A 23,501-nucleotide genomic window follows, 5' to 3' on the forward strand; every position below is an offset into this window, starting at 1 on the left:
AGTCTCTAAATATTCACAAAGATTTCTTGATAACACAGAACTGGTCTGAAAGGACAATTTATATAGAAATGGAACACAAGTTGGCACTATCTTATCTGGATATAGACAGTGCTACTTTCTGGACCTCTAGTCTGGACCAAAATGTAACAGGAGTTTCAATACAGGCATATTTGTTCTTCATATGACACCCCGGTGCCTCTAATCTCAGTATCCTCACATACAAGTGCATCTTCACTCAGGAGTTTCTCCTCTTCCACACATTCATTCCATGAAGGATGTGAAAACCAATCTGCAAGAGCAAATTTAGGGCCTGGTTATAATTATATCTTGAAGACTAAACAGAGCCCTCTAGAGGTATCAGAGTCTTTCGCAAGAGGAAAATGCAGCATCCCCAGGGACCCAGATTGAGATGATTTCTGCACAATATAAAACACATCAGGGAAGCCATCAAATACAAACTGGTGATTTCAGATCATTGTCTAGGAAATCTCTGTATAGAGGCTAAAGAACTCTGTGAAGAGTCAGCCAATATAAACAGGAAAGACATGAACCTGGAGAAAGGAATAGTAAGTATCCTACTTTTCCCTATTAGATTGGGCTGAATAAACAGGAATTTGGTGACAGGAAGGTACAACTCTGTTACCACCTGTCCCATAAGGTCACTTAGGGACCAGATCCTGATTTCCCAAATGTCCACAAGGATAATCTCAGGCTTTCCTGAAAGTCCTCTGATGGATAGAGTTGCTTCAGCTTCTACTGTATTTCTCCTGCCAAGTGATCCCATCACCTTCTCACAGGCTATGGTAGCAGATGATTCATTAGGTCTTCCAACTCTGTAGTTGTATGGATAAAGCTTCATGAACATGTAACTGCATCTTAAGGATGGCCCTGTGCTTGGCCTAATCTCACTCTCAGCCATCTTCAAAGTCTTAATAATTTTTGAACAAGGAATCCCACATTTTCATTTTCCATTGGGCCCAGAAAATTATGAAACCAATCAATCAATATGGAGTAATTCCTGCCCTTCACCCAAAACTTGTCCCTATGAAGACACATAACTTAGCAGAGTAATCTAAATATCTTAGTAGCCATAAAATATCAAAATGTAGTTGAACATCAATTTTTTGCCATTTTAACTACAATTCTCACTTTGTCACATTTTGAATTACCCCCCAAAATCTTTTGGTAATCTATGTGATTATTGTGATTGGGAAAATAGGATCACAGCATCAAAAAATACATGCATGGCTATAACTGCAGGAAAGTCTTTTTCACGGATTCCAGTCTATTCCCATCCTCCCTAAAGATATCAAGAAATAACTGAAATTACTTGGAAATATAATTCTGGTTCTAAATAAGAAATATTCTTTTACTTGTATATAAGGGACTATTTTTTTACTTGTCTGTGAGGACTATTCTTTGGATTATACAATTTGTGGGGCCTGGTACAAAACAAAATACAGAGCCTCTTATTCACACATTATCAAGAAGTTCAAGGTAGCAACAGGAGGACAACAAACCGAGTGTGAGATCCTTCTTAGTTTGGGAAGCTGGGTAATTGCATGTATCACATGTCCATGAGGGTGACCCCAAACAGGTCCATCACATCCATTCTATGTAAGTAAGTCTCAGGTAGAATTTTAGGTACAGAAAATCCTTCATTTTTGTAGCTTTATTCTAGACCATCTCTCTTTTTCTCTCTACTAACAGGCTACGGCCTTGGTGGTGCATATAGGTAGAGAGGACCTACCCCCAGGAATCAGAATAGGATCATTCTGGATCTAATAGTGACTTCTTGCATAACTTTGAGAAAGTCACACCTTATCTACTTTTGGTTACTTTATTTATTTAATAGTATTTGACTATACAATTCCTTTCAAGTACCAATAATCCAGGATCTATAATTAAAGACATTCTGGATAATTGGTCTATATATCAGCTTAAAAAATTGTGGCAGCATTATCTCCATAAAACACCAAAATTTTCACAAAATCCTAATGTATTTCAGTAAAATGATATTTCTCACTTATCTCTCATCCTGAGGCTTTACAATGTTTTGTTGAACCAGATATCTTGGTTTGAGAAATACCATATGAACATATGCTTGAAACTATCAGAGTAGCTATGTACACATATAAGCAAGCTGGAGAAACAGTAATTCAGTTCCTCAGAGAATGGTCCCCAGGAAACCAGACTTGCCCTCTTGGAGGCCTGAGATTGCAATCTCCCAAGGCTCTATTCCTCCTTCAGTGTCTCTTCCAAACAGACCTCCTTACCTTGACCCCAATCCCAAGACCAGATTGGCCTGCCTTGTCTACAACATGTCCAAACCAACTTTGTCTTCATACTCTTTGGCACACAGTGGCAGCTTAGCCACAGAATTATCTGTCAGGTAAGCTTTCCAAGAACAGACAAGAAAAGATAAATTTGCACATGTGAAAACCAAATAAGGGTTCAGAACAGAACCCCAGGCTGAAATAATTTCCTTCCAGAGAGAAGACTTAGTGTTCACTGGGGATCAGAGAAAACTGCTGATAGCCTTAGAGCATGGAGAAAAGATATGGTTCTGAGGAGGGATACAGAAATGCCATGTATAGAAGTTGCACCCACAGATGCTATGAATCACCCCAGATGGTGCTTTATGTCCAGAACGTGCTGGAGAGGGTGGGGACATCCACGTGACTCCAGCTGTTTCTCCTCCTTAGTTTCATAATCATATCAATGTCCTCATATAGATATTTATAAGCAGGCAAGATTGATACAAAGGTTCTGAGTCAGAGGCTCACATCCTCAAACACCTTCCCATAAAGCCATCTTTGAAATCTATGGGGCTGCTCTCAGCTCATCAGAGCCATTTTCTTGTTCATGCTTTATGGGCATATCCTGATCTAGTCCTAACCTGTGCCCCTATCCCTGGTGCTGAACTCGTTACTGTCCTATATAATTCCATATTTATTTGGCCCTCCTAGTTCAAGGTCATTGAAGCTTCAAGTCCAGAGCAGTACAAGGACAATTTTCCAGAAAATGTAATAAGGACAAGAGGCACCTTCAGTATCCCACATAACAATGGGTCCCTTCTCATCCACTGCCCACAAGCTCTTCTCATACTCATCTCCTTTTTAGAGCTTACCTTGGCACTTTATTTTCTTTTTGCATTGCTGAATCATCAGGAAAATGAGAAAAAGGAAGATACAGGGCCCAAAGATGAAAATGAGGATACCCGTCACAAAGAAGATTCCAGGGCCAGGATCTGAGCCTAAATTGGAGTCTGAAAAAAACATATCCTCGGGGTGGGAAAGGACATGGGGAAATCCTGCCCATACTGTCACCTGTTGGGTTTTCAGGTTGGTGAAGTCATAGCACAGGCACAATGGGGAGATTGTGAGAGCCTAGCTGGTATGGGCTTGGCCTTTGCTCTGCTGGGAGCTCAACACCATCAAGTACTATCCTGTGAAGTTACATGAGAGAATGCTAAGGAATATTAGGAAACTTCAAATTGCCACAGACTCATAGGTTCAGAAGCACTATATCCAATGCCCTTTCCAAGGATAGAGCTCAGCCACATTAGAGCAGAGAGAGAGAAAGCTCAGAGCTCTCTTATTTAGGATAAGAATATTCCCAAAGCAAACAAGACACACATGCATGGCAAGTGGTTTGTTTTCCCAAATTTTCTATTGTAAGTAAACCCAAGGAAGGAAAAAATTTCCCAAAAAAGGGACTCCTGATCTTTTCCTGAAGGGTCAAAGTTTCCTTAGGGCACATCCAATCTTGTCTAAAATGTGTGCACCAAAGAGAATCTTAGAATATCTCTCCTTTCATGTGGAACAAAAAGAAAGGAACACTGTATCCAAGTGAATAGGAGGCAGATTTTCCCTATTGCCTGGGCAGTAAAGAAAGGGCTTACGGTTGTCTAGTTATCACCAGGACAACTATGCCCACTCCTTCACCCTGTTCCTGAGGTGCCCAAGGTTTCCCTCTTTCGAGTGTGTGGAGAAACCCATCAATTTAGGTACAGAGCCTCACCTGGTATAAGAACTCTTATAGTTCCATTGAAGCACTTTTTGAAAGAGCATTTTTACATTCCTACAAAGTTTTCTACAGCTGCCATAGCAAATTGCCACAAACTGCATAACAACAAGAATTTATTGTCTCCCAGTTCTGGAGACTAGCAGTCCAAAATCAAAGTGTCAGCAGAACCATGCTCTCTCAGGAGGTATTAAGTATTAGGTATTGCCTAATGTCTGGTGGGTTTTGTCAACACTTGGCATTCTTTGCTTGTAAATTAATCACTCCAATCTCAGCCTCCTTCGTCACATGACATTTTCCTTATGTGCCTTTGATCTTCACACAGTGTTCTTCTCTGTGCTGTATCTAAATGTCCCTTTTCTTTTTTTTTTTTTTTTTTTATGATAGTCACACAGAGAGAGAGAAAGAGGCAGAGACACAGGCAGAGGGAGAAGCAGGCTCCATGCACCGGGAGCCCGACGTGGGATTCGATCCCGGGACTCCAGGATCGCGCCCTGGGCCAAAGGCAGGCGCCAAACCGCTGCGCCACCCAGGGATCTCAATGTCCCTTTTCTTATAAGGGCACCAGTTACTGGCTTACAGCCCAGCATAATTCAACATGACTTCATCTTAATTTGACTATATCTACCGAGATGCTATTCAAAATAAGGTCATACTCTGAAGTTATGAATGGGCATGAATTTGGGGGCAATACTATTCAATCCAATATATAACTCATCCCCAAAATTATCAAAACTATTTTCCTTTACAGAGTTTCAGTCTATAACCCCCTCTCACTCATCAAACAACATCACTCAAGGATTCTCTTTGCCCTTACAGTTTGTCTTACAGTGACTGCAAGCACTGGCTTGTGAGGAATACTGGCTACCCCTGTACTGCACCTCAACCCACCAGACATTTCCATTCCCCAGACCAAATACAGCCTCTCCAAATAGCCAGAGGGGTTATATGCACTCCATGATAGAAAGTAGAGAAAAGAGAAACCACATCTTCAGGAATCCACTATTCTGTATAAATACATCCTGCACAGCATCATGAGTTGTATAATAAAAGCAAATTGTTTAATCCTTTTTGGGATTCTCAATAGAATTGACACCAGTAGTCTGTGACCTGCAGTGACCCAAAACGCAGGATATCAATATTACCTTAGAGCTTATAGAAATGCACACATTAGTAAGCTCTGAGCCAACTCTTCCAAAGCTTCATACCTGATACCAAAATAAGGACCAAGAACTAACACTTTAAGTAGTCATTCTGAAACTTTTCACTATAAAGAAATAGCTGTTACAAGTTGAGTACCCCCAGAAAATAGGCTTAAGATGACGATGTGAGAAAAACAAAACAAAAACAAAACAACAAAAAAGATGACGATGTGAGGACAGGAAATTTATTGAGGAATACTCTTTTAGGAGACCAAAGGAGGCAGATTAGACAGAAGGATAAGTTGAAATATAATGTAGTCACACAGAGGCTCAGTTGATACCACAGGGAGCTGCGGTGGTCCTTTGTAGTTGTCCCAAATAGAGACAAAGGGACCCAGGCACTGAGTCATGGGATGAGGTCCCAAGGAGAGGACAGCCACCAGCACTTACAGCAGCTGGGAAATGAATGCCTTAGTCAGAAAGAATGTCACATAACAGCCTCCACCACAGCCATCTTTTGCATCTCTCCAGTTCATTCACCTTATGCATTAAGTATGAGAATAATCTTGCTGTATGTTTCTTTTTCTGGAGTAATCTGTAAGAGGAAGGTTAAGACAAGCTATAGACTCCCTCCACTGCAGTTGGGTCTTGAGTCCATAACTATAAATCAACATCTCCCACCTCTACCACATTCTAGATTTCCTTCATTCTTTATTAGCACCTCTGCTCATCTAGGTAGCTTAGCTGGTGGGGTGATCCTGACCCTCACCCTGAGGGATCTAAAACTCTGGCACCAAACTATCAAAATGAGATAAGGGAATACCAAGAGATACTCAAATATAGGTGCCAAGTATATTCTTGTCTGCACTTATTGTGCAGCAGTTCTCCTCGTCCTGATAATTGGGATCATTTACCCCAGTAATGAGGTTACTGTTTTCTTGCTTGTTGATAATTTGTCATGAATATCCTGATGTGACTGGAAAACAGCCATAGCTTAAAGTTTAATGTGATGCTTACTGTGGCACCTGGTAGAATCATTTTTCCTTCTGGGAACCAGAGCTTCTAAATCTACAAAGCTTGGACTTGGAAGATGGAAATCCCAAATACTTCAAGGGGACCACTGAGAATGAAGGTAAGCATTGCCACTCCTATTTCCACTGATTCTTGGATCTGTGTATCCTTACCTGTTGGCTATATCATGGGGGACCATAAAATGGTAACTGATTTTGAGAATATATATTCTACTGTGGATGGTGGGCCCCATCCTTGCAGGGTATCATCTCCAAGCTGGATTTTAGCTACATCTTCAATAAACATTTCCATCACTCTTGTCAGTGGATAGATGATAGAGTCCTTGGATCCTACAGTCACATAACCCCTGCCAAATCTCCTTTGCCATAAAATGGAACTCTTGGTCTGAAGCAGTGTGGTTTAAGATCCCATATCAATAAGTTAAACACTTTACAGGACTCCAAATAGTGGTACTGGTTAAAATCCTGCAGGATTTCCTGATACCTCAAATAGAAAAGAACATTACTAGAAAAGAGAACTAAGGTCAATATCCCTGATGAATATAGATGCAAAATTCTCAGCAAAATACTAGCAAAGCAAATTCAGCAGCACATTAAAAGGATCATTCATCATGAACAAGTGAGATTTGTCTTTGGGATGTAAGGATGGTCAATAACCTCGAATCAGTAAATATGAAGCATCATATTAATAGAATGAAAGAAAAGAACCATAGAATCATATAATCATTTCAATAGATACAGAAAAAGCATTTGACAAAATTTAACACCTATGCATTCATAATAAAAATTTTTAATAAATCAGGGATCCCTGGGTGGCGCAGCGGTTTGGCGCCTGCCTTTGGCCCAGGGCGCGATCCTGGAGACCCGGGATCGAATCCCGCATCGGGCTCCCGGTGCATGGAGCCTGCTTCTCCCTCTGCCTGTGTCTCTGCCTCTCTCTCTCTCTCTCTGTGACTATCATAAATAATAAATAAAAATTAAAAAAAAATTTAATAAATCAGATATGGAATATAACTCAACCTTAAAAAATCCATATATGACAAGCCCACAACTAACATCATACTCAATAGTGAAGAGCTAAAAGCTTTTTCTCTAAGATCAGGAACAAGACATGGGTGCCCACTCTCACCACTCCTATACAACATACTATTGGAAGTCCTAGCCAGAGCAATCAAGCAAGAAAAAAGAAATATTATCCAAATCTGAAAGGAAAAAATAAAATTATCTTTATTTTCAGATGACATGATTTTTATGTAGAAAATCCTAAAGACTCAACCAAAAAATGATTACATTTCATCAATGAGTTCAGTAAAGCTGTAATATTCAAAATTAACATACAAAAATTAGTAATTTCTATACACTAACAGTGAATTTCCTGAAAAATAAATAAAGAAATGGATTCTATTTATAATAGCATCAAAAACAATAAAATACTTAGGAATAAATTTAACCAAGAAATTGAAGGATATCTACTCTGAAAACTATGGGACATTGACAAAAGAAAAAAACACAAACAGTTGAAAAGATCTCCTGTGTTCATTGGATTGGAAGAAGTAATATTGTTAAAATGTTCATACTACTCAAAGTCATCTTTTTTTTTTTAATTTTTATTTATTTATGATAGTCACACACACACACAGAGAGAGAGAGAGAGGCAGAGACATAGGCAGAGGGAGAAGCAAGCTCCATGCACCGGGAGCCTGACATGGGATTCGATCCCAGGTCTCCAGGATTGCGCCCTGGGCCAAAGGCAGGCGCCAAACCGCTGCGCCACCCAGGGATCCCTCAAAGTCATCTTTAGATTAAACACAATCCCTATCAAAATCCCAATGGCATTTTCACAGAAATAGAAAAAAGCAATTCTGAGATTCATATGAAATCACAAAAGACCCCAATTAGACAAAGCAATTACAAGAAAGAACAAAGACATATCACACTTTCTGATTTCAAACTATATTACAATGCTATAGTAATTTAAGCAATACAGTACTATTATAAAAACACACAGAAAAATGGAACAGAATATAGTGCTCAGAAATATATTTCTACATATATCATCAACTAATATTTGACAAGGGAGCCAAGAACACTCAATGGGGAAGAAGTTATCTCTTCTACAAATGGTGTTGGGAATACTGGTTAACGACATGCAGAAAAGTGAATTTGAACTTCTGTCTTACATCAATGAGAAATTAACTCAAAATGAAATAAAAACTTTGACACAAGACTGATAGAGTGAAACTCCTAGAAGAAAAAAAAATGGGAAATAAGTTCCTTGACATTGGTCTTGGCAAACAATGATGTTTTTAAAATATTACATCAAAAGAGCAAGCAACAAAAGCAAAAAACAATAAATGAAACTACATGGGAAAAGGGCATTATGCTAACTGAGATAAGTCAGAGAGAAATACAAATACTGTGTGATATCACTTGTTTGTGGAGTCAAAAAAAAATCAAATTCTTATAAGCAGAGAGTACAGTGGTGCATACTAGAGGATGTGGGTTGGGAGAATTAGGAAGATGTGGTTTAAGGGAACAAACTTGCAACCAGTGGTAAATTCTGGAGAACTCATGTACAGCATAGTGGTCATAGGTAACAATACTGTGTTATGAACTTCGAAGTTGCTAAGAGACTAATCTTAATTGTTTCCACCACAAAAAAGAAATTATAATTATGTGATATGATAGAAATGTTACCTAATGTTATGGTAGTAATCCTATTGCATTATATAAACATACCAAATCAATACACCTAAGTGTACACAATATTATATGTCAATGATATCTCAAAAAGTAACTTTTTAAAGAAGTGAATACATGACAAGTACTTGTTTTGTTGACAGCAAGGATATGATAAGCAAGTTGTGTAAAACTGACTTCATTTCCAAGGACTGTAATGATAGCCATCTTATTTACTTACTCAGAGACCTGGAAAGAGTGTGAAAGTAGACTAGCTGATTTATATGAAAATGAACAGAAGAAAGGAGGAGAGTCACAGAGACAGAAATGTTGAAAAGAGGACCTAAGCATAGGAGGGCATGTATCTTCTAACCACTAAAGACTAGATTGTCAGGAACAGATTGCCACTGTGTAAAATAGGGATTCATTTTGTAACTGATTTGTAATATGTAGGCCACATGTCCTGGGGAAGTACAGTTTATTCCTTGATGACATGTATGCTGGCCATGATAGTCTTGGGGGCAAAAAGTTCTCGATAATATGATAGAGAAGAAAGACCTACTTCATTCTTGTTGACCTCAGGAGCCCTGGATCTTTACAAGGCTTTCACTTACTATCCAGAAATCAGAGGGAAGCCAATGCTAAGACCCAATAATCATGTCTCCTTGTTGTCCATCTCAACTTTTTGTTTACCACCTAAACAACCATGACTGGATTCTGCTTTCTCCAAAGAATTGCTTTTCTCCTCCTCAGGGTCCTGGTGAGTGCTCAAGGTAAGCATAGCCTCACTTCTTCAATTCAGCAGAGATATTGGATTAGCTCAAAGTCTCTGGGGAGATGATCCCTGGGACTGTAAAGACAATGCCTTTTTATCAAGTATTTGATTTTAACCAAATGTGGTCTTTAGTGACAATGAATGTTGATTTTCCTCTTGTGGAAAAGGACTCTGTTTTTCAAGTTCAGCAGTGAGATGTTGCAGACATATAAAGTTTGTTTTCTGAGTTAGCCCCAGTCACCTAAAAGCTCAGATCATTTCCAAGGCTTCTCATAGTGGGTTATGGCTGAGAGACTACACAGCCTGGATCTCTGATCAGTCTGTCCTTCCTATACTCTTTGTTACTCTTTAGACTATGGGCATGTACATGAGAGAGGGGGCAGGGAGAGGAGTAGAGTAATCAAGTGAAGGGGAGTCTGAAGAATGTGTGAAGGCCAAATGTGTAAGATTATGTCTGCCTGGTAAAAGTCAATTTTTTTAGATAACTCTCTAAGACAAATTGCTAGATTTGGTGGTGGAGGTGGTAGTGGTGAGGATGATATGTGTGTATATGTATATGATAGAGCAGATATGGAAACCTTTCTGCCTATAAAGACAGTTCTCCCAATATGAACTATAGTGACACTATAAGCCTGACTTTGACTTTCTTTTTCTTCCCCACAAATCTATAGCTCAGATGTTTTTCTGCTTTACTGTGGTCTTTCTCCAGCATTGGGTTCTTGGCAGAACTTTGTCTTCTTGCCTATAATGTTCTCCCTTCTTACTTCTTGGACTGATCATCCTCCAACCTCATTGTGCACTAGAGAAAAATGATACCAAATGCAGGTGCTCTTAGATGGATTGATATTAGCCTTGAAAGCAGAAGAGGGATCTAGCCTTACAGACATCAGGATGTGCCTCTTTTGGTCAATATTCCTCTGCTCATGAGGGGTATTCAAGTTTGTTTTGTGACATCCTAATGGATCTGCCATTTAGGAAGAACTCTGTGCTTAGGAATGTCCTTTGGTAAATTTTCTCCCTTGTAGTTTCCTCAGGTCCCAATTGAAATCATGTCTCTGTTGGGCCCCTGACTCAGGGGAATGCAAACTATCAGGGCTTGAGCTCCTGAAATGAGAACAGTCTAATCACGTGGCTAGAAAGCCAGCTTTTCCAGGTATGGGCCTTGGTCCCTGGCTGCTTTAGCAATGTTCCTCATCTCTCTGTCCCTTCCCTCAACCACATTTCCTCCTGTTTCAAACCCCTGCAACCACAAGTCCCTGTCTCTCTTGTTGGGGAAATTCTATGCCTCCAAACAAGAGCAAGAGGTTCTGCTCCCCAGGTCCTTGTTCAATTTCTTGGAACTTTCAGTTCCTTGAGTTTGGAGTGCTAATGATGGTTATCCTTTTTTAGGCTTTTGTTTTTTTTTTTGTTTTTTTTTTTTTAATTTCTATTTATTTATGATAGTCACACATACATTGAGAGAGAGAGAGAGAGAGAGGCAGAGACACAGGCAGAGGGAGAAGCAGGCTCCACGCACCGGGAGCCCGACGTGGGATTCGATCCCGGGTCTCCAGGATCGCACCCTGGGCCAAAGGCAGGCGCCAAACCGCTGCACCACCCAGGGATCCCCTTTTTTAGGCTTTGCAGGCTCTTTGGTGTTGAAGTAGACTCAAAATAAAATATAAAATTGATGCCCTCATTTCAGGTTGGCCTCTCCAGTTCTGAGAACAATGAATAGATTTCTCATTAGGCTAAAAAGAAATCACATTTCATCAAGTGTATTTTTTCTTGGAGAGAACTTTTTTAGAATCATATTTTTGAAGAGTATGTTCACATATTAAAGCATCTGTTCACATGAGTTTGCCTCATCTATTTGTGAAATTTCAACCTTGCTATCATGCTGTCAAAGAGCATCAAATATTTCCCAAGCCTGGCACATGTTACAGAGTTTGTACAATACAAGTCAGAATCTTCCAACTCCCTTTAGATTCTTTCTGAACACTAAATCTCAGTCTCTACACACACATGTGCATACACACACACACACACACACTCATACTTGGATCATAAAGTTCCTATATGCCATTTTATATATACTTTCAAAATTAACAATAGATTTTACATTTCTTTCTGTCCTATTAAAACATCTTCTATGTCATTTGTATGGTTGCCAGTATTTCACTGTACTACTGAATCATAACTTATTTATCTAATCCCATTTGTTGCATATTTATGTTTTCAATTACAATGTTGTGATAATATTTTTATGAATACCTACACTGACCCAATAGAAAAGTCATTATTATTTTCTCAAGGTAACATTTTAAAGGCCTCTGATATATATTGCCTAATAGTCCATCAGAATAGTTTTCAGGAGCTTTAATTTTCAATAACATTAACTGAGAACATACTTTTCTTCATTACATTGCCATAGTGCATTATATCGTGTATTTTTTACCCATATTTACCCTCTACACACAAATATTATCTTCTTTCTTATCTCATAGCCCTAAAATGTCTGTCATACCATTTATATTTTTCTCTAGAATGTTTTTCATTTTCTTACTTACTTATAGGAATTCTTTATAAACTAACATCATTTACTATTTGTCTTACATATCTTACCCAATTTTTGGATATTAATGTTTTAGGGTTATGCGTGCGTTGAGGGGATAGGTTACATAATCAAACCTATAAAGCTTTACCTTTAGGATTTCTGCCTATTTACGCATTTATTTGTTTATTTTTGAGAGAGAGAGTATGAGCAGAGAGGGGCAGAAGAAGAGGGAGAGAGATAAACTTAACCAGGCTCCACACCCAGTACAGAGCCTGATGCAGGGCTTGATCTCACTACCCTGAGATCATGATCTGAGCTGCAATCAAGAGTTGGTCAGTTAACTGACTGAGCAACCCAGGCGCCCCTAGGATTTCGGCCTATAATGCAATGCTTCAAATGACATTTTTCATCCCACAATTACTTTTAATCAAGTTTCATTTTCCATAAATAATTGTATAGTTTCATTAGAGAACATTCAAAACCTTACTGTGTCTGAATTTATTTTACCGTGTGTAATGATGTTGTATAAATTGCACTAAATAGGAATTATATTTTAGATATGTGACCTATGAACTTACAAACTAATTATTTCTTTTTTAAAAATATTTTTATTTATTTATGCTTGAGAGACAGAAAAAGAGTCAGAGGGAGAAGCAGGATCCCTGTGGGGACCCTGATGTGAGACTCAATCCCAGGACCCTAGGATCATCACCTGAGCTGAAGGCATACACTCAACCACTGAGCCACCCAGGTGCCCTGAACTAATTATTGCTTAATGTGCAATATTTATTACCACAAACCATTATGATTCATTTATATTTCCTTCCATCCACGTTATGCTGAGTGAAGTAAGTCGTTGGAGAAGGACAAACATTATATGTTCTCATTCATTTGGGGAATATAAATAATAGTGAAAGGGAATAGAAGGGAAGGGAGAAGAAATGTGTGGGAAATATCAGAAAGGGAGACAGAACATAAAGACTCCTAACTCTGGGAAACGAACTAGGGGTGGTGGAAGGGGAGGAGAGCGGGGGTGGGGGTGAATGGGTGACGGGCACTGAGGGGGGCACTTGACGGGATGAGCACTGGGTGTTATTCTGTATGTTGGTAAATTGAACACCAATAAAAAATAAATTTATTATAAAAAATTTATATTTCCTTTGTTATTTTACTGATTAACAAGAATTTAAAGGAATTGTTTTATCGTATTTTATTCACTCACTCATTCAATAACTATCAAGCCCCTATACCTAGTATTTATAAAAAGTTTCTCAATGCACACTTGTTGAATGAATGCATACAATATACCAGGTACTGTTCTAATAGCAGAAACACATTGGTGAATAAGACATGCAAGGTCTTTCCTCTCGTGGAGATTGTGTGTGTGTGTGTATGTGTGTGTGCGTGTACACATCTGTATTTTGTTTATTGTGGAATTTTAAGAGTCCCCCTTAAAATTTCTTGCAGAGCTGGTTTGGAGGTCACATATTCTTTCAGTTGCTGCCTGTCTTGGAAGCTCTTTATCTCTCCTTCCATTTTGAATGAGAGCCTTGCTGGATAAAGGATTCTTGGTTGCATGTTCTTCTCATTTAGGACCCTGAATATATCCTGCCAGCCCTTTCTGGCCTGCCAGGTCTCTGTGGAGAGGTCTGCTGTTACCCTAATACTCCTCCCCATAAAAGTCAGGGATTTCTTGTCTCTTGCTGCTTTAAGGATCTTCTCTTTATCTTTGGAATTTCCAAGCTTCACTATTAAATGTCGAGGTGTTGAACGATTTTTATTGATTTTAGGGGGGGATCTCTCTATTTCCTGGATCTGAATGCCTGTTTCCCTTCCAGATTAGGAAAGTTTTCAGCTAGAATTTGTTCAAATACATATTCTGGCCCTCTGTCCCTTTCGGCGCCCTTGGGAACCCCAATTAAACGTAGGTTTTTCTTTCTCAGGCTGTCGTTTATTTCCCTTAATCTATCCTCATGGTCTTTTAATTGTTTGTCTCTTTTTTCCTCAGTTTCCCTCTTTGCTATCAACTTGTCTTCTATGTCACTCACTCGTTCTTCCACCTCGTTAACCCTCGTCATTAGGACTTCTAGTTTGGATTGCATCTCATTCAATTGATTTTTAATTTCTGCCTGATTAGCTCTAAATTCTGCAGTCATGAAGTCTCTTGAGTCCTTTATACTTTTTTCTAGAGCCACCAGTAGCTGTATAATAGTGCTTCTGAATTGGCTTTCTGACATTGAATTGTAATCCAGATTTTGTAACTCTGTGGGAGAGAGGACTGTTTCTGATTCTTTCTTTTGAGGTGAGGTTTTCCTTCTAGTCATTTTGCTCAGTGCAGAGTGGCCAAAAGCAAGTTGTATTGGGAAAAAGAGAAAAAGAGAGGAGAGAAAGAAGGAAAGAAAAGAGAAAGAGGAAAAAAAAGGGAAGAAAAAAAAAACGAAAAAAAAAAGAAGAAGAAAAAGAGAAAGAAAAAGAAAGGAGAAAAAAAAAGGGGGTGGGGGAAGGAAACAAATCAAAAAGCAAAGCAAAACAAAACAAAACAAAACAACAACAAAAAAAAAGAACCACCGGGGAGTATCTTCTGATTCTGTGTACTTTAAGTCCCTTGGCTTCTCCTGGAACTTGTCCGTCTAGCTGTTCTTCTGGGGGAGGGGCCTGTTGTGCTGATTTTCAGGTGTTAGCACTTGGGGAGCTGCTGTGCCCCTGCCTGGTGCAGGGCTCAGTGGGGGTTGTTTACCCCGTGAGGCCGCAGGAGGAACAGCCCCAGTGGCGGGGCAGCTCTGGAGCCCTGGATTCAGCTCCGGCAGGAACCACGAAGCTCTCCGTCTGCAGGGCCTGGAGGCTCCGGGGCGGGGCCGCTGATCTGCTCAGCTGGGGCAGGAGCGTCCTTGCTGTCCTGGGCCCTCCCGGCCTCTGCCTGTCCCGGGGGGAGGCGGGATCCTGGGCTGTGTCCCGGCGCCCTGTGCTCCGGAGCCTGCGCTGGTGGATTCGCGCTCCCGGGCCGCGCAGCCCCCTCCGCGGAGCCGCCCCCGAGCCCCCCGAGCTGCTCCGGGTCCCGCCGTGCGCGCTGCAGCCCTTAGGGAGCTCGGCGCGCTCTCCGGGACGCAGGTGTCTGTTAGTGTCCCCGGGAGCCCGAGGGCATCCCCGCCCTCCTGGGTCCTGCTCCACCTCCCTGGAGCCCCTTTCCCCCGGGAAGGTCGGTGCAGCTCCTGCTCCTCCGGGACGGGGCTCTCCTGTGCTGGGGACACTCGCCCCGGCCTCAGCCCTGCTCCTCCCGGGGCCCCTCCCCCTTGGAGGCCTTTGTTTCTTTACTTCTTTTTCCCCGTCTTCCTACCTTGATAGAAGCGCGAACTCTTCTCACTGTTGCATTCCAGCTGTTCTCTCTTTAATTCTCAGGCCGAATTCATAGATTTTCAGGATGATTGGAAGGTTTTCTAGGTAATTTGGTGGAGACAGGTGATTTGGGGACCCTACTCTCCCGCCATCTTGCTCCTCCCCTGTATTTTGTTTATTGTGGAATGTGGAAAGTGATAAACAAGTAAATAGATAAAATAATGCAGATGGTGATAAAGGCTATGATTTAGCAAGCGAGCGTCTCAATAACTCAGCCCATTAGATTAATTACGAAGTCTGTTATTTACACTTGTCATTTGGACTGAGCCAAGCACTTTAGATCATCTCACTTGGGGCAGGACCACCCCCAGCTGTCCCTGATCTAGCCCTTCCCCATTGTCTGCTTCTGCAGGAGTGAGACCCAAGAGCTGTCCGACCGCTGGCCCCTGCACAGGTACATCAGCTCCTCCTGCCTCCCCTGTTGGCTCCCAAGGGCTCCTTCTTTCCCACTGGGGACAGTAACAGAAGGTGCTGCTGCCTTTTCAGGCAAGGAGAAGCTCCGACTGAGGGGAGGAGACGCGGTGTGCTCAGGGCGAGTGGAGGTTTGGCACGAGGGCTCCTGGGGCACAGTGTGTGATGACTCCTGGAGCCTGGCAGAGGCCGAGGTGGTGTGTCAGCAGCTGGGCTGTGGCTCTGCCCTGGATGCCCTGCAGAAGGCGGCGTTTGGGCCAGGAACTGGGAACATCTGGCTGGATGAGGTGAAATGCAGGGACAGAAGGAACAGGGTATTGGACCAGGATCCAAGGACATATGAGTTTATATCCAGAAGCACTTCCTGGACTAACTGTATTGTGCTCTAGCTTCAGGAGAGGCTATTGCCTGATCTTCTGGGATATGAGGGAGAACAATATGCCACTGATGTAGGTGCAACCCCATGGCTTTTTCAGGCTAACTCAACACAGTGATCCCATTCTTCTTCTTTCCAGATGAGGGGACAACAGTTCCCCCCCATTCATGCAAGTAAGTGGTTCTTCTACTCTGAGCCATATGAAGAAAGAGACACCCATATTTCCAGGGACCTGCACTATGGAATCTACATATTTATGGAAAAATTAACCATGCCAGTATAAGAAAGTCCTAATGATCAGGTATTCGTAGTCCTATTAAGTTGTGGCAGCTGTTATGTTTCAAAGATTTACCAGCTTTCATTTTATAAAAATCCCTTAGAACCAGATTTATAAGACAGTTGACACAGCTCAAGGCAGGACCTAGGTCGATCACATCTTGAGATTCAAGTAGATCCATTGTATCTGAATGATGATTTCATGGTCTTGAGGACTCGGGAGATGGCTAGATTATGGGGGATTCTCCTGGGTTAATGACCTTCTCTAAAAGCTCATGCCCCTCTTTTCTCCTCAGGCACCAGTTCAGGCCAGCTCCTATACCTGGTATCTTCTCCCCACCTGGGATACTCTCTGTATCATCCTGAGGGATCTTCTTTCCTTGGTCCTTATCATCCCAGTGACTCAGCTACACAGGTGGAAAGCAGATCACCAAAGTGTACCTTAGGGATGCTAAAGGATCTGGAAAATAGTGGGAAGACTATTAAGCCAGTTGTGATATCAAGAAAAGTGCACAAGTACTAGTCTCAGTCCTCATATAGCAAAACTCTACTTTCTCTACAATAGACTTTAAGAATTGAAAGATTTGAATCCTTGGCCCTGGGCTGAATATAAAATCTCTCAAAAATTATGACTTCCTATGTGAACATGTTGGTGGAAACTGAAAAATTGGTGGAAACTGAAAACTTGTAGTAGCCAGCTTTCTATTTTGGCTTTGTTGACACCATTTATCAGAAGTAAAATATAATAATCTTGGTGGTTATACTTTATTCCATCATTGACTTCATTATTTCCCTATGGCAAATGGCCATGTATATTGCACTGAGAGAAATCTTGAGCATCTTCTAATCCCCCTCCCCTGTGAAAAATTATGATGACTGCAAAGTGATTGTAGATTGGAACCCCTGACAACATCCAGAGTTATCAATGAAGTACTAAGAGGTTGGGCTCAGCTCATAACCAGGTCATTACTCTCAGTTCTAATACTTTGTGATGGGGGGTTTGGAGACATAATATTTCCTTGGCCATTGCTACAGAATAGCTCTCTCCATCTTGAGGAATCACATTTGCATTGTAGATAGTTACCAGATCAATGCAATCTTGGAGCAATATGTTTTCAGAGAAGAAACCCACTGGACTCAAATTCTTCCTCTTATAGTTCAATCACATCAAATCCCTCTATCCACATTTATAAAACCCACATAGCTGATTGTTCCTGGTTTGTCTGTCTACAACTCCTTCTAGATCTCCTCTGCCTCAGTCTCTTCTTTGCCTTCTTGTCCCACTTGGATGCAAGTCTGTAGATAAGTGGCAAATCGTCCTTTATCAACTTGCAGTAAAGAAATATGAGTTGATATAATTCACCTAGAAGGCTTTATAACTGGGCGGACAGGAAATGACAACGTCCTGAAGAAATAGGAAGTAGTGATGGAGAGGAAAGACTGAATTTAAAAGGAGTTGAGGGCAGCCTGGATGGCTCAGCAGTTTAGCACCGCCTTCAGCCCAGGGCGTGATCCTGGAGACCCTGGATCGAGACCCAGATCAGGTTCCCTGCATGGAACCTGTTTTTCCCTCTGCCTGTGTCTCTGCTTCTCTCTCTGACTCTCTCATGAATAAATAAATAAAATATTAAAAAAAAAAAATAAAAGGAGTTGATAACCAACTAGACATGAGAGAAGAGTGAGAAGGAATCTGTATGAGCTTGAGTAACAAATGGAAAAAGTAACCTACAGAATAAGAGCTTAAATAGGAACGTATAGTTACGGAGAATTGGATTTTTAAAATTTTACTTATTTATTTATTTATGAGAGAGAGAGAGCAAGTGCATGAGCAGGGGGGAGGGCCAGAGGAGGAGGAGAGAGTCTTAAGCAGGCTCCACACTCAGTTCAGCACAGAGCCCAATCTAGGGCTGGATCTCACAACCATGAGATCATGACCTGAGCTGAAACCAAGAGTCAGATGCTTAACTGAGTGAGCCATCCAGGTGCCCCAACTTGGATTTTTAATTGAGCCACAAAAATTTGGGCAAGATATGGAAAACTGTATCCCTTCTCTCGCACTAGCCAACCTCCCACCTTCAACTTTGAAATTCCTACCTAAGTATGGTGCCTAGGAATTGTTTAAAAACAGATGATATGGGCAGCCCCGGTGGCTCAGTGGTTTAATGCTGCTTTCAGTCCAGGGCGGGATCCTGGAGACCCAGGATGTAGTCCCACATCGGGCTCCCTGCATGGAGCCTGCTTCTCCCTCTGCCTCTCTCTCTATGTCTCTCATAAATAAATAAAAATTAAAAAAAAAAAAACAGGTGATATGACATCTCAAGGAAGAGCATACATGAATGTTCAGGTCTGGCTTTTTTCCCATGAGTTCATCGTAGTAAGAATGAAAGTATGAGTATGGACTAAATTTAGAGTCCCTTGCCTAAAAAAGAGACCTGGAACATTTGTGAACTCAGGTAAAGTAATGCCTAGAGTAGTCTGTAGGGGAGCTGAGAAAACAGGTCAGTTCGTTCACCTTGTATTTCCTTTGAGGGAAAATGTGAATGGAGATAAAACCTGCTAAATAATCAACAAAGCAAAAAGTACTTTATTCAGAATATTTAATTTTAATTAATTTCCATATAATTCAATTATAAGTCACTATTGAAATATAGGCAATTAAATATCTGAGACCTTATCTCATTTTTTTAAGAGTTTTATTTTTTTTAAATTTATTTATGATAGTCACAGAGAGAGAGAGAGGCGCAGAGACACAGGCAGAGGGAGAAGCAGGCTCCATGCACCGGGAGCCCGACGTGGGATTCGATCCCGGGTCTCCAGGATCGCGCCCTGGGCCAAAGGCAGGCGCTAAACCGCTGCGCCACCCAGGGATCCCCTCTTATCTCATTTTTAATGCAATATCAGGGGGAAAATATAGTGAGTGTTTAAGGTACATTTAATTCAGTATCATCATACTCAGGGTCCCCTTCCCCCTGGAGCAGCCAGGGACTATCTTCTCCTTTCTCAGGTCCAGCTACTCCTCTAGAGAGCTGTAGAGAAGAGCCTGAAACAGTAAAGACAAGTTTGATTAGAACTGTGACAAAGGGAGAGGACAGTGCCCCACAGTGGAAGCAAGTCAAGTAAGTGGTGATGACAAAGTTTCAGGTAGGCTCAGACAATTTGATATTAGTTACAACACAGATATATCAAGGTTATTGCATCAGGTTCCAGTTCTGTGGGTCTCTGGGAAACACTGTCGTCACAGGAGATCTAGGTCAACACAGATGTTCTATGAAGGCACGTTTCTCAGCAAAGAGATGGCCCAAGGATGATAAGAATCATAAGAAAGGCCATGAAAATTTCTCCTTTTACAATTGACAGGTCTGAATTCAGTAGAAGGAGGACACAGGAGACCTGGAAAAAACCTCAGGTCCTCCCTGACCATCTATCTCTGCTCTTGATGGCCTTGACTTGTGTTCCCAAATGCCCACAATCACAGGATCCTTCCGTAGTTGCCACCTTCCCAGAGTCACATGCCCTAGATGGAGAAATACTCTTCTCTGGAGAATTAATATCTTCATTAGACCACTGAAACATTTGGAGCAGATTGGCCCTTTAATGCCCATAATTCAGACTCTATAATCTACCACCATGGCTTTAATTTTCAAGACTACCATATATCATAGACTTTGTGCATATTAGTGCTAATATATGATTATAATGCATCTTAAATTATCAAAATGCCTCATAAATTCCAATATTGCAATATTTCTTAAGTCTCTAAATGCCTTTCACATATGAGAGCACAAACATGTTATCAGAACAGTTGTTCTATTTTTGGACATGATTAATTTATAAGTCTTAATGCAAGCACATCAAAGATGAAGTCATGGAGATGCAGATATCAAGAATATAGAAAGATTCTTCCCTCCCAAGAAATGTGAGAGCACTAAAGAGAGGAAAATGGTCAAAGGATATAGATCTTCTGAATTTTGACTCTATAGGAAGGATCAGCAGTGCGGGGCTGAAGTTCACCCCTTCCAGGACAGAGACAAAAGATTACAAGAGATCCACTCACCTGCCTGAAAGGCCCTCATCCCATTTTCCTCCTCTGGGGGCACTTCCCCCTTCCTCATCCAAGAGGCAGGGGCAGCCTCAGGCACTGGTAGGTCTTCAGCATTATCATAACCCTCACTGGGGGCATCAGTCCTCTGAGCTGGGGGTTTTAAGGACAGACAAGGGGTTCAGATGAAACCACAGTAAATGGGTTGACCTAGGTAATATCTACAATCCCTTCTGCCACAGAGATTCTGATGGCTGCTGAACAGAGGCACTATTCACCCTGTGTTTTAACAAGTCTTTTCCAAGGTATATATTTCATTTTGATGTGTCCATAAACCAGAAAAATAATCTGAACATCCCAATATTTCCTCGTTTAAACTACATATTTCAGAGACACTCTTACACCAATGTGCATTACTAAAATATTTGGTCAGTTACACTTTCCAAATGTTATTTTTTCAAAACAGCATGAATTTGTTGGGACTGAATGAGGGTGGTTTTGGACACAGAACCATGTGTGTGAGCCCAGCCTCACCATGAAGTACATCAGAGCAATCAGAGAAGGAGAAGAAAAGAGACTTCTAATCCTAGTCAAAGGGAGACTGTCCCTCTTGAATCTCATCTCTAGGAAGGAAAGTCACGTGCTCCCAATACCCAGCCGAGGTAGATTCACCCCTACTACCTGGAGCAGACTGAAAGTCACTATTCTCCTCACGATCTCCAGGGTAATATGGCAGTTTAGGCACGGGTTCATCTGACAGGGCCCCTAGTGTGGAAAAAAACATCACAAAACAAAAAGAACACACCTTCTCACACCCATGGGACCTGTGGTAAGGCTAAGAAGAAATGCTGGAGCACATGTGGCTCCTGTTGTATAAAGAGAAGGCTCAGAGCTCACAGGGGCTCAGCAGGAACCCATCCTGCAGTCTTTGGAGGAGCTGCTCCTGTGAGCCTGGAATAGATAATGGGTCTGCAGATTCTGAGAAGCCTTAGCTCACAGACAGCAGGGAGCTAACACCAAGGGGGCCCAGGAGGACAAGGCAGGGATACACACCAGTGCTGTCCAGCAGATCTTCCTTCGTTGTCACAACATGATCGATCTCCTCATACTCAGCCTCATTAAGAACATCTCTGAAACTGGGGAAGGCTGAGCAAACCACCAGCTAGTGAGAAATTGCCCCCTGAGTTCATCCCTGAAACAATAAGCTAATCATTCTCCCCAGTGCTTGCACATGGAAAAAGCCTCGGGGCTTCCAGGACTCCTCATAGCCAAGCACCATGTCTACATCTTCTCCCTCTCCCCTGTCTAACCCTGTATCCATAGCTCGGCCTGTATTCATTCTTGTCTCACATAGAAGCCATGACTTATGAGTGCTCACACTCCAACCTTAAAAGCTTCTACAGATTCAGCCCTTAGAGTTTAACAAGGGGCAGATGAAGTTTTTCAAACATATTTCCGTCCCCCCTCCTTGTACCTGGCCAGATCTCCTGCCTCCACACACTCTCCATGTTACCCTGTACCCTCTGTAGCCTACCTCTTTGCTTTGCTCTCCATCTGCACATCTGAGTCACCAGGATAACGAGGACCAGGAAGAGAAGGGCCCCCAGGATGAAGCAGAACATCTCAGACAGGGAAAAGATGTCATGGACAAGACTTGGGCCTTGTCTGATCCCTAAGGAGAATAAAACCAATAGGATTTGGAGAAGGGCATGGGCCCAGGGAAACTCCCTCCAGAGCACCTGGGACAAGGAAGTCCCAGCCTCGGACCTAACAGAATTGACTGTGACCCTGGAAGCCACTCCCCCAGGCCTTGTCCTAAGATAAATTCAACTCCACTCCAGTGAGGTCCAAGGGAGTGCTGGGATTAGCAGACAGCTTCCCTGCTGCAACCGCCTCAGAGGACCAAACCACACAGCTGTGGCCTCCTTTCTTTGGGCCTCACCAGACCAAAACATCAAGCAACTCCTGGATGGGCATTTTGCTGTGGAGGAGTGACACTCACGGGCAGATGGGAAAACCTTAGATTCTGCAACACAGGAACCAGACTCCCTTGGCCCAAGGGCAAGAGAAATTTGAAAGGAATAAAAAGAAGCTTCCTTAAGGAAAATACCCTAAGACTTCCCCACCAGCTGATGGCTCTTTAGGATCTTCCCTTTTCTGAATTGGTTAATTCTGTCAGATTCCACAGAATAGACCTCAAGAATCTGAATATTTGACTTTGCCTACAGATGGTGGCTGCAGTAGATAGCACAGGGCAGCCCCTTTTCCCTACATCTTAATTACCACAACATCAAGGTTGAGACTTCCCCATCTTCTAGATCAGAGCTTACAGCACCTAGATACTTTTTGAATGCAAACTTCCCATTTTACCCAAGCCTACCCCATTGCCCCACTCTTGCTCCAGCTCCACCAGAGCCACTCACCAGAGCACCGCACTCCAGCATCCTCCTCGTGCTTGCAGTCGTTCTGCCCCCAGGGGTCCGCAGCACAATCCCACAGGGAGGACTCCCTGCCCCTGCATTTCACCTCATCCAGCCAGATGTTCCCAGTTCCTGGCCCAAACGCCGCCTTCTGCAGGGCATCCAGGGCAGAGCCACAGCCCAGCTGCTGACACACCACCTCGGCCTCTGCCAGGCTCCAGGAGTCATCACACACTGTGCCCCAGGAGCCCTCGTGCCAAACCTCCACTCGCCCTGAGCACACCGCGTCTCCTCCCCTCAGTCGGAGCTTCTCCTTGCCTGAAAAGGCAGCAGCACCTTCTGTTACTGTCCCCAGTGGGAAAGAAGGAGCCCTTGGGAGCCAACAGGGGAGGCAGGA

The 23,501-nt window shown here is 42.1% G+C and overlaps 1 protein-coding gene and 3 long non-coding RNA genes across 6 annotated transcripts in view; 2 read left to right on the top strand and 2 right to left on the bottom strand.

Moving 5' to 3' along the window:
- LOC144297300 (uncharacterized) overlaps positions 1-23,501 on the top strand; it is a 32,426-nt gene that overhangs the window by 180 nt on the left and 8,745 nt on the right. Inside the window, exon 2 of the long non-coding RNA XR_013364357.1 lies at positions 9,461-9,651. This is a non-coding gene — a long non-coding RNA (uncharacterized LOC144297300). The remainder of the gene's footprint in view (positions 1-9,460; positions 9,652-23,501) is intronic.
- Positions 42-3,558, bottom strand: LOC144297299 (uncharacterized). Its single transcript, XR_013364356.1, has 2 exons — positions 3,131-3,558; positions 42-289 (listed from the first exon to the last, which is right to left on the bottom strand). It is a non-coding gene; the product is annotated as an uncharacterized LOC144297299 (long non-coding RNA).
- LOC144297301 (uncharacterized) lies at positions 15,551-19,799 on the top strand. The gene is made up of 3 exons (XR_013364358.1): positions 15,551-15,976; positions 16,069-16,670; positions 19,650-19,799. It is a non-coding gene; the product is annotated as an uncharacterized LOC144297301 (long non-coding RNA).
- Positions 18,981-23,501, bottom strand: part of LOC144297296 (antigen WC1.1-like) — a 52,018-nt gene continuing 47,497 nt past the window's right edge. For 2 of the 3 annotated variants that reach the window (XM_077871204.1, XM_077871205.1), the window contains 6 exons: positions 23,108-23,422; positions 22,219-22,356; positions 21,738-21,830; positions 21,366-21,449; positions 20,700-20,837; positions 18,981-19,685 (listed from right to left, as the gene is read on the bottom strand). In XM_077871204.1, the coding sequence (XP_077727330.1) occupies positions 19,567-19,685; positions 20,700-20,837; positions 21,366-21,449; positions 21,738-21,830; positions 22,219-22,356; positions 23,108-23,422 (887 nt within the window). In that variant the 3' untranslated portion in view covers positions 18,981-19,566. The remainder of the gene's footprint in view (positions 19,686-20,699; positions 20,838-21,365; positions 21,450-21,737; positions 21,831-22,218; positions 22,357-23,107; positions 23,423-23,501) is intronic. The other variant, XM_077871203.1, reaches the window with a different exon arrangement.

The sequence above is a fragment of the Canis aureus genome, chromosome 25, assembly GCF_053574225.1.
Source record: "Canis aureus isolate CA01 chromosome 25, VMU_Caureus_v.1.0, whole genome shotgun sequence".
Classification (NCBI taxonomy): Eukaryota; Metazoa; Chordata; class Mammalia; order Carnivora; family Canidae; genus Canis; species Canis aureus.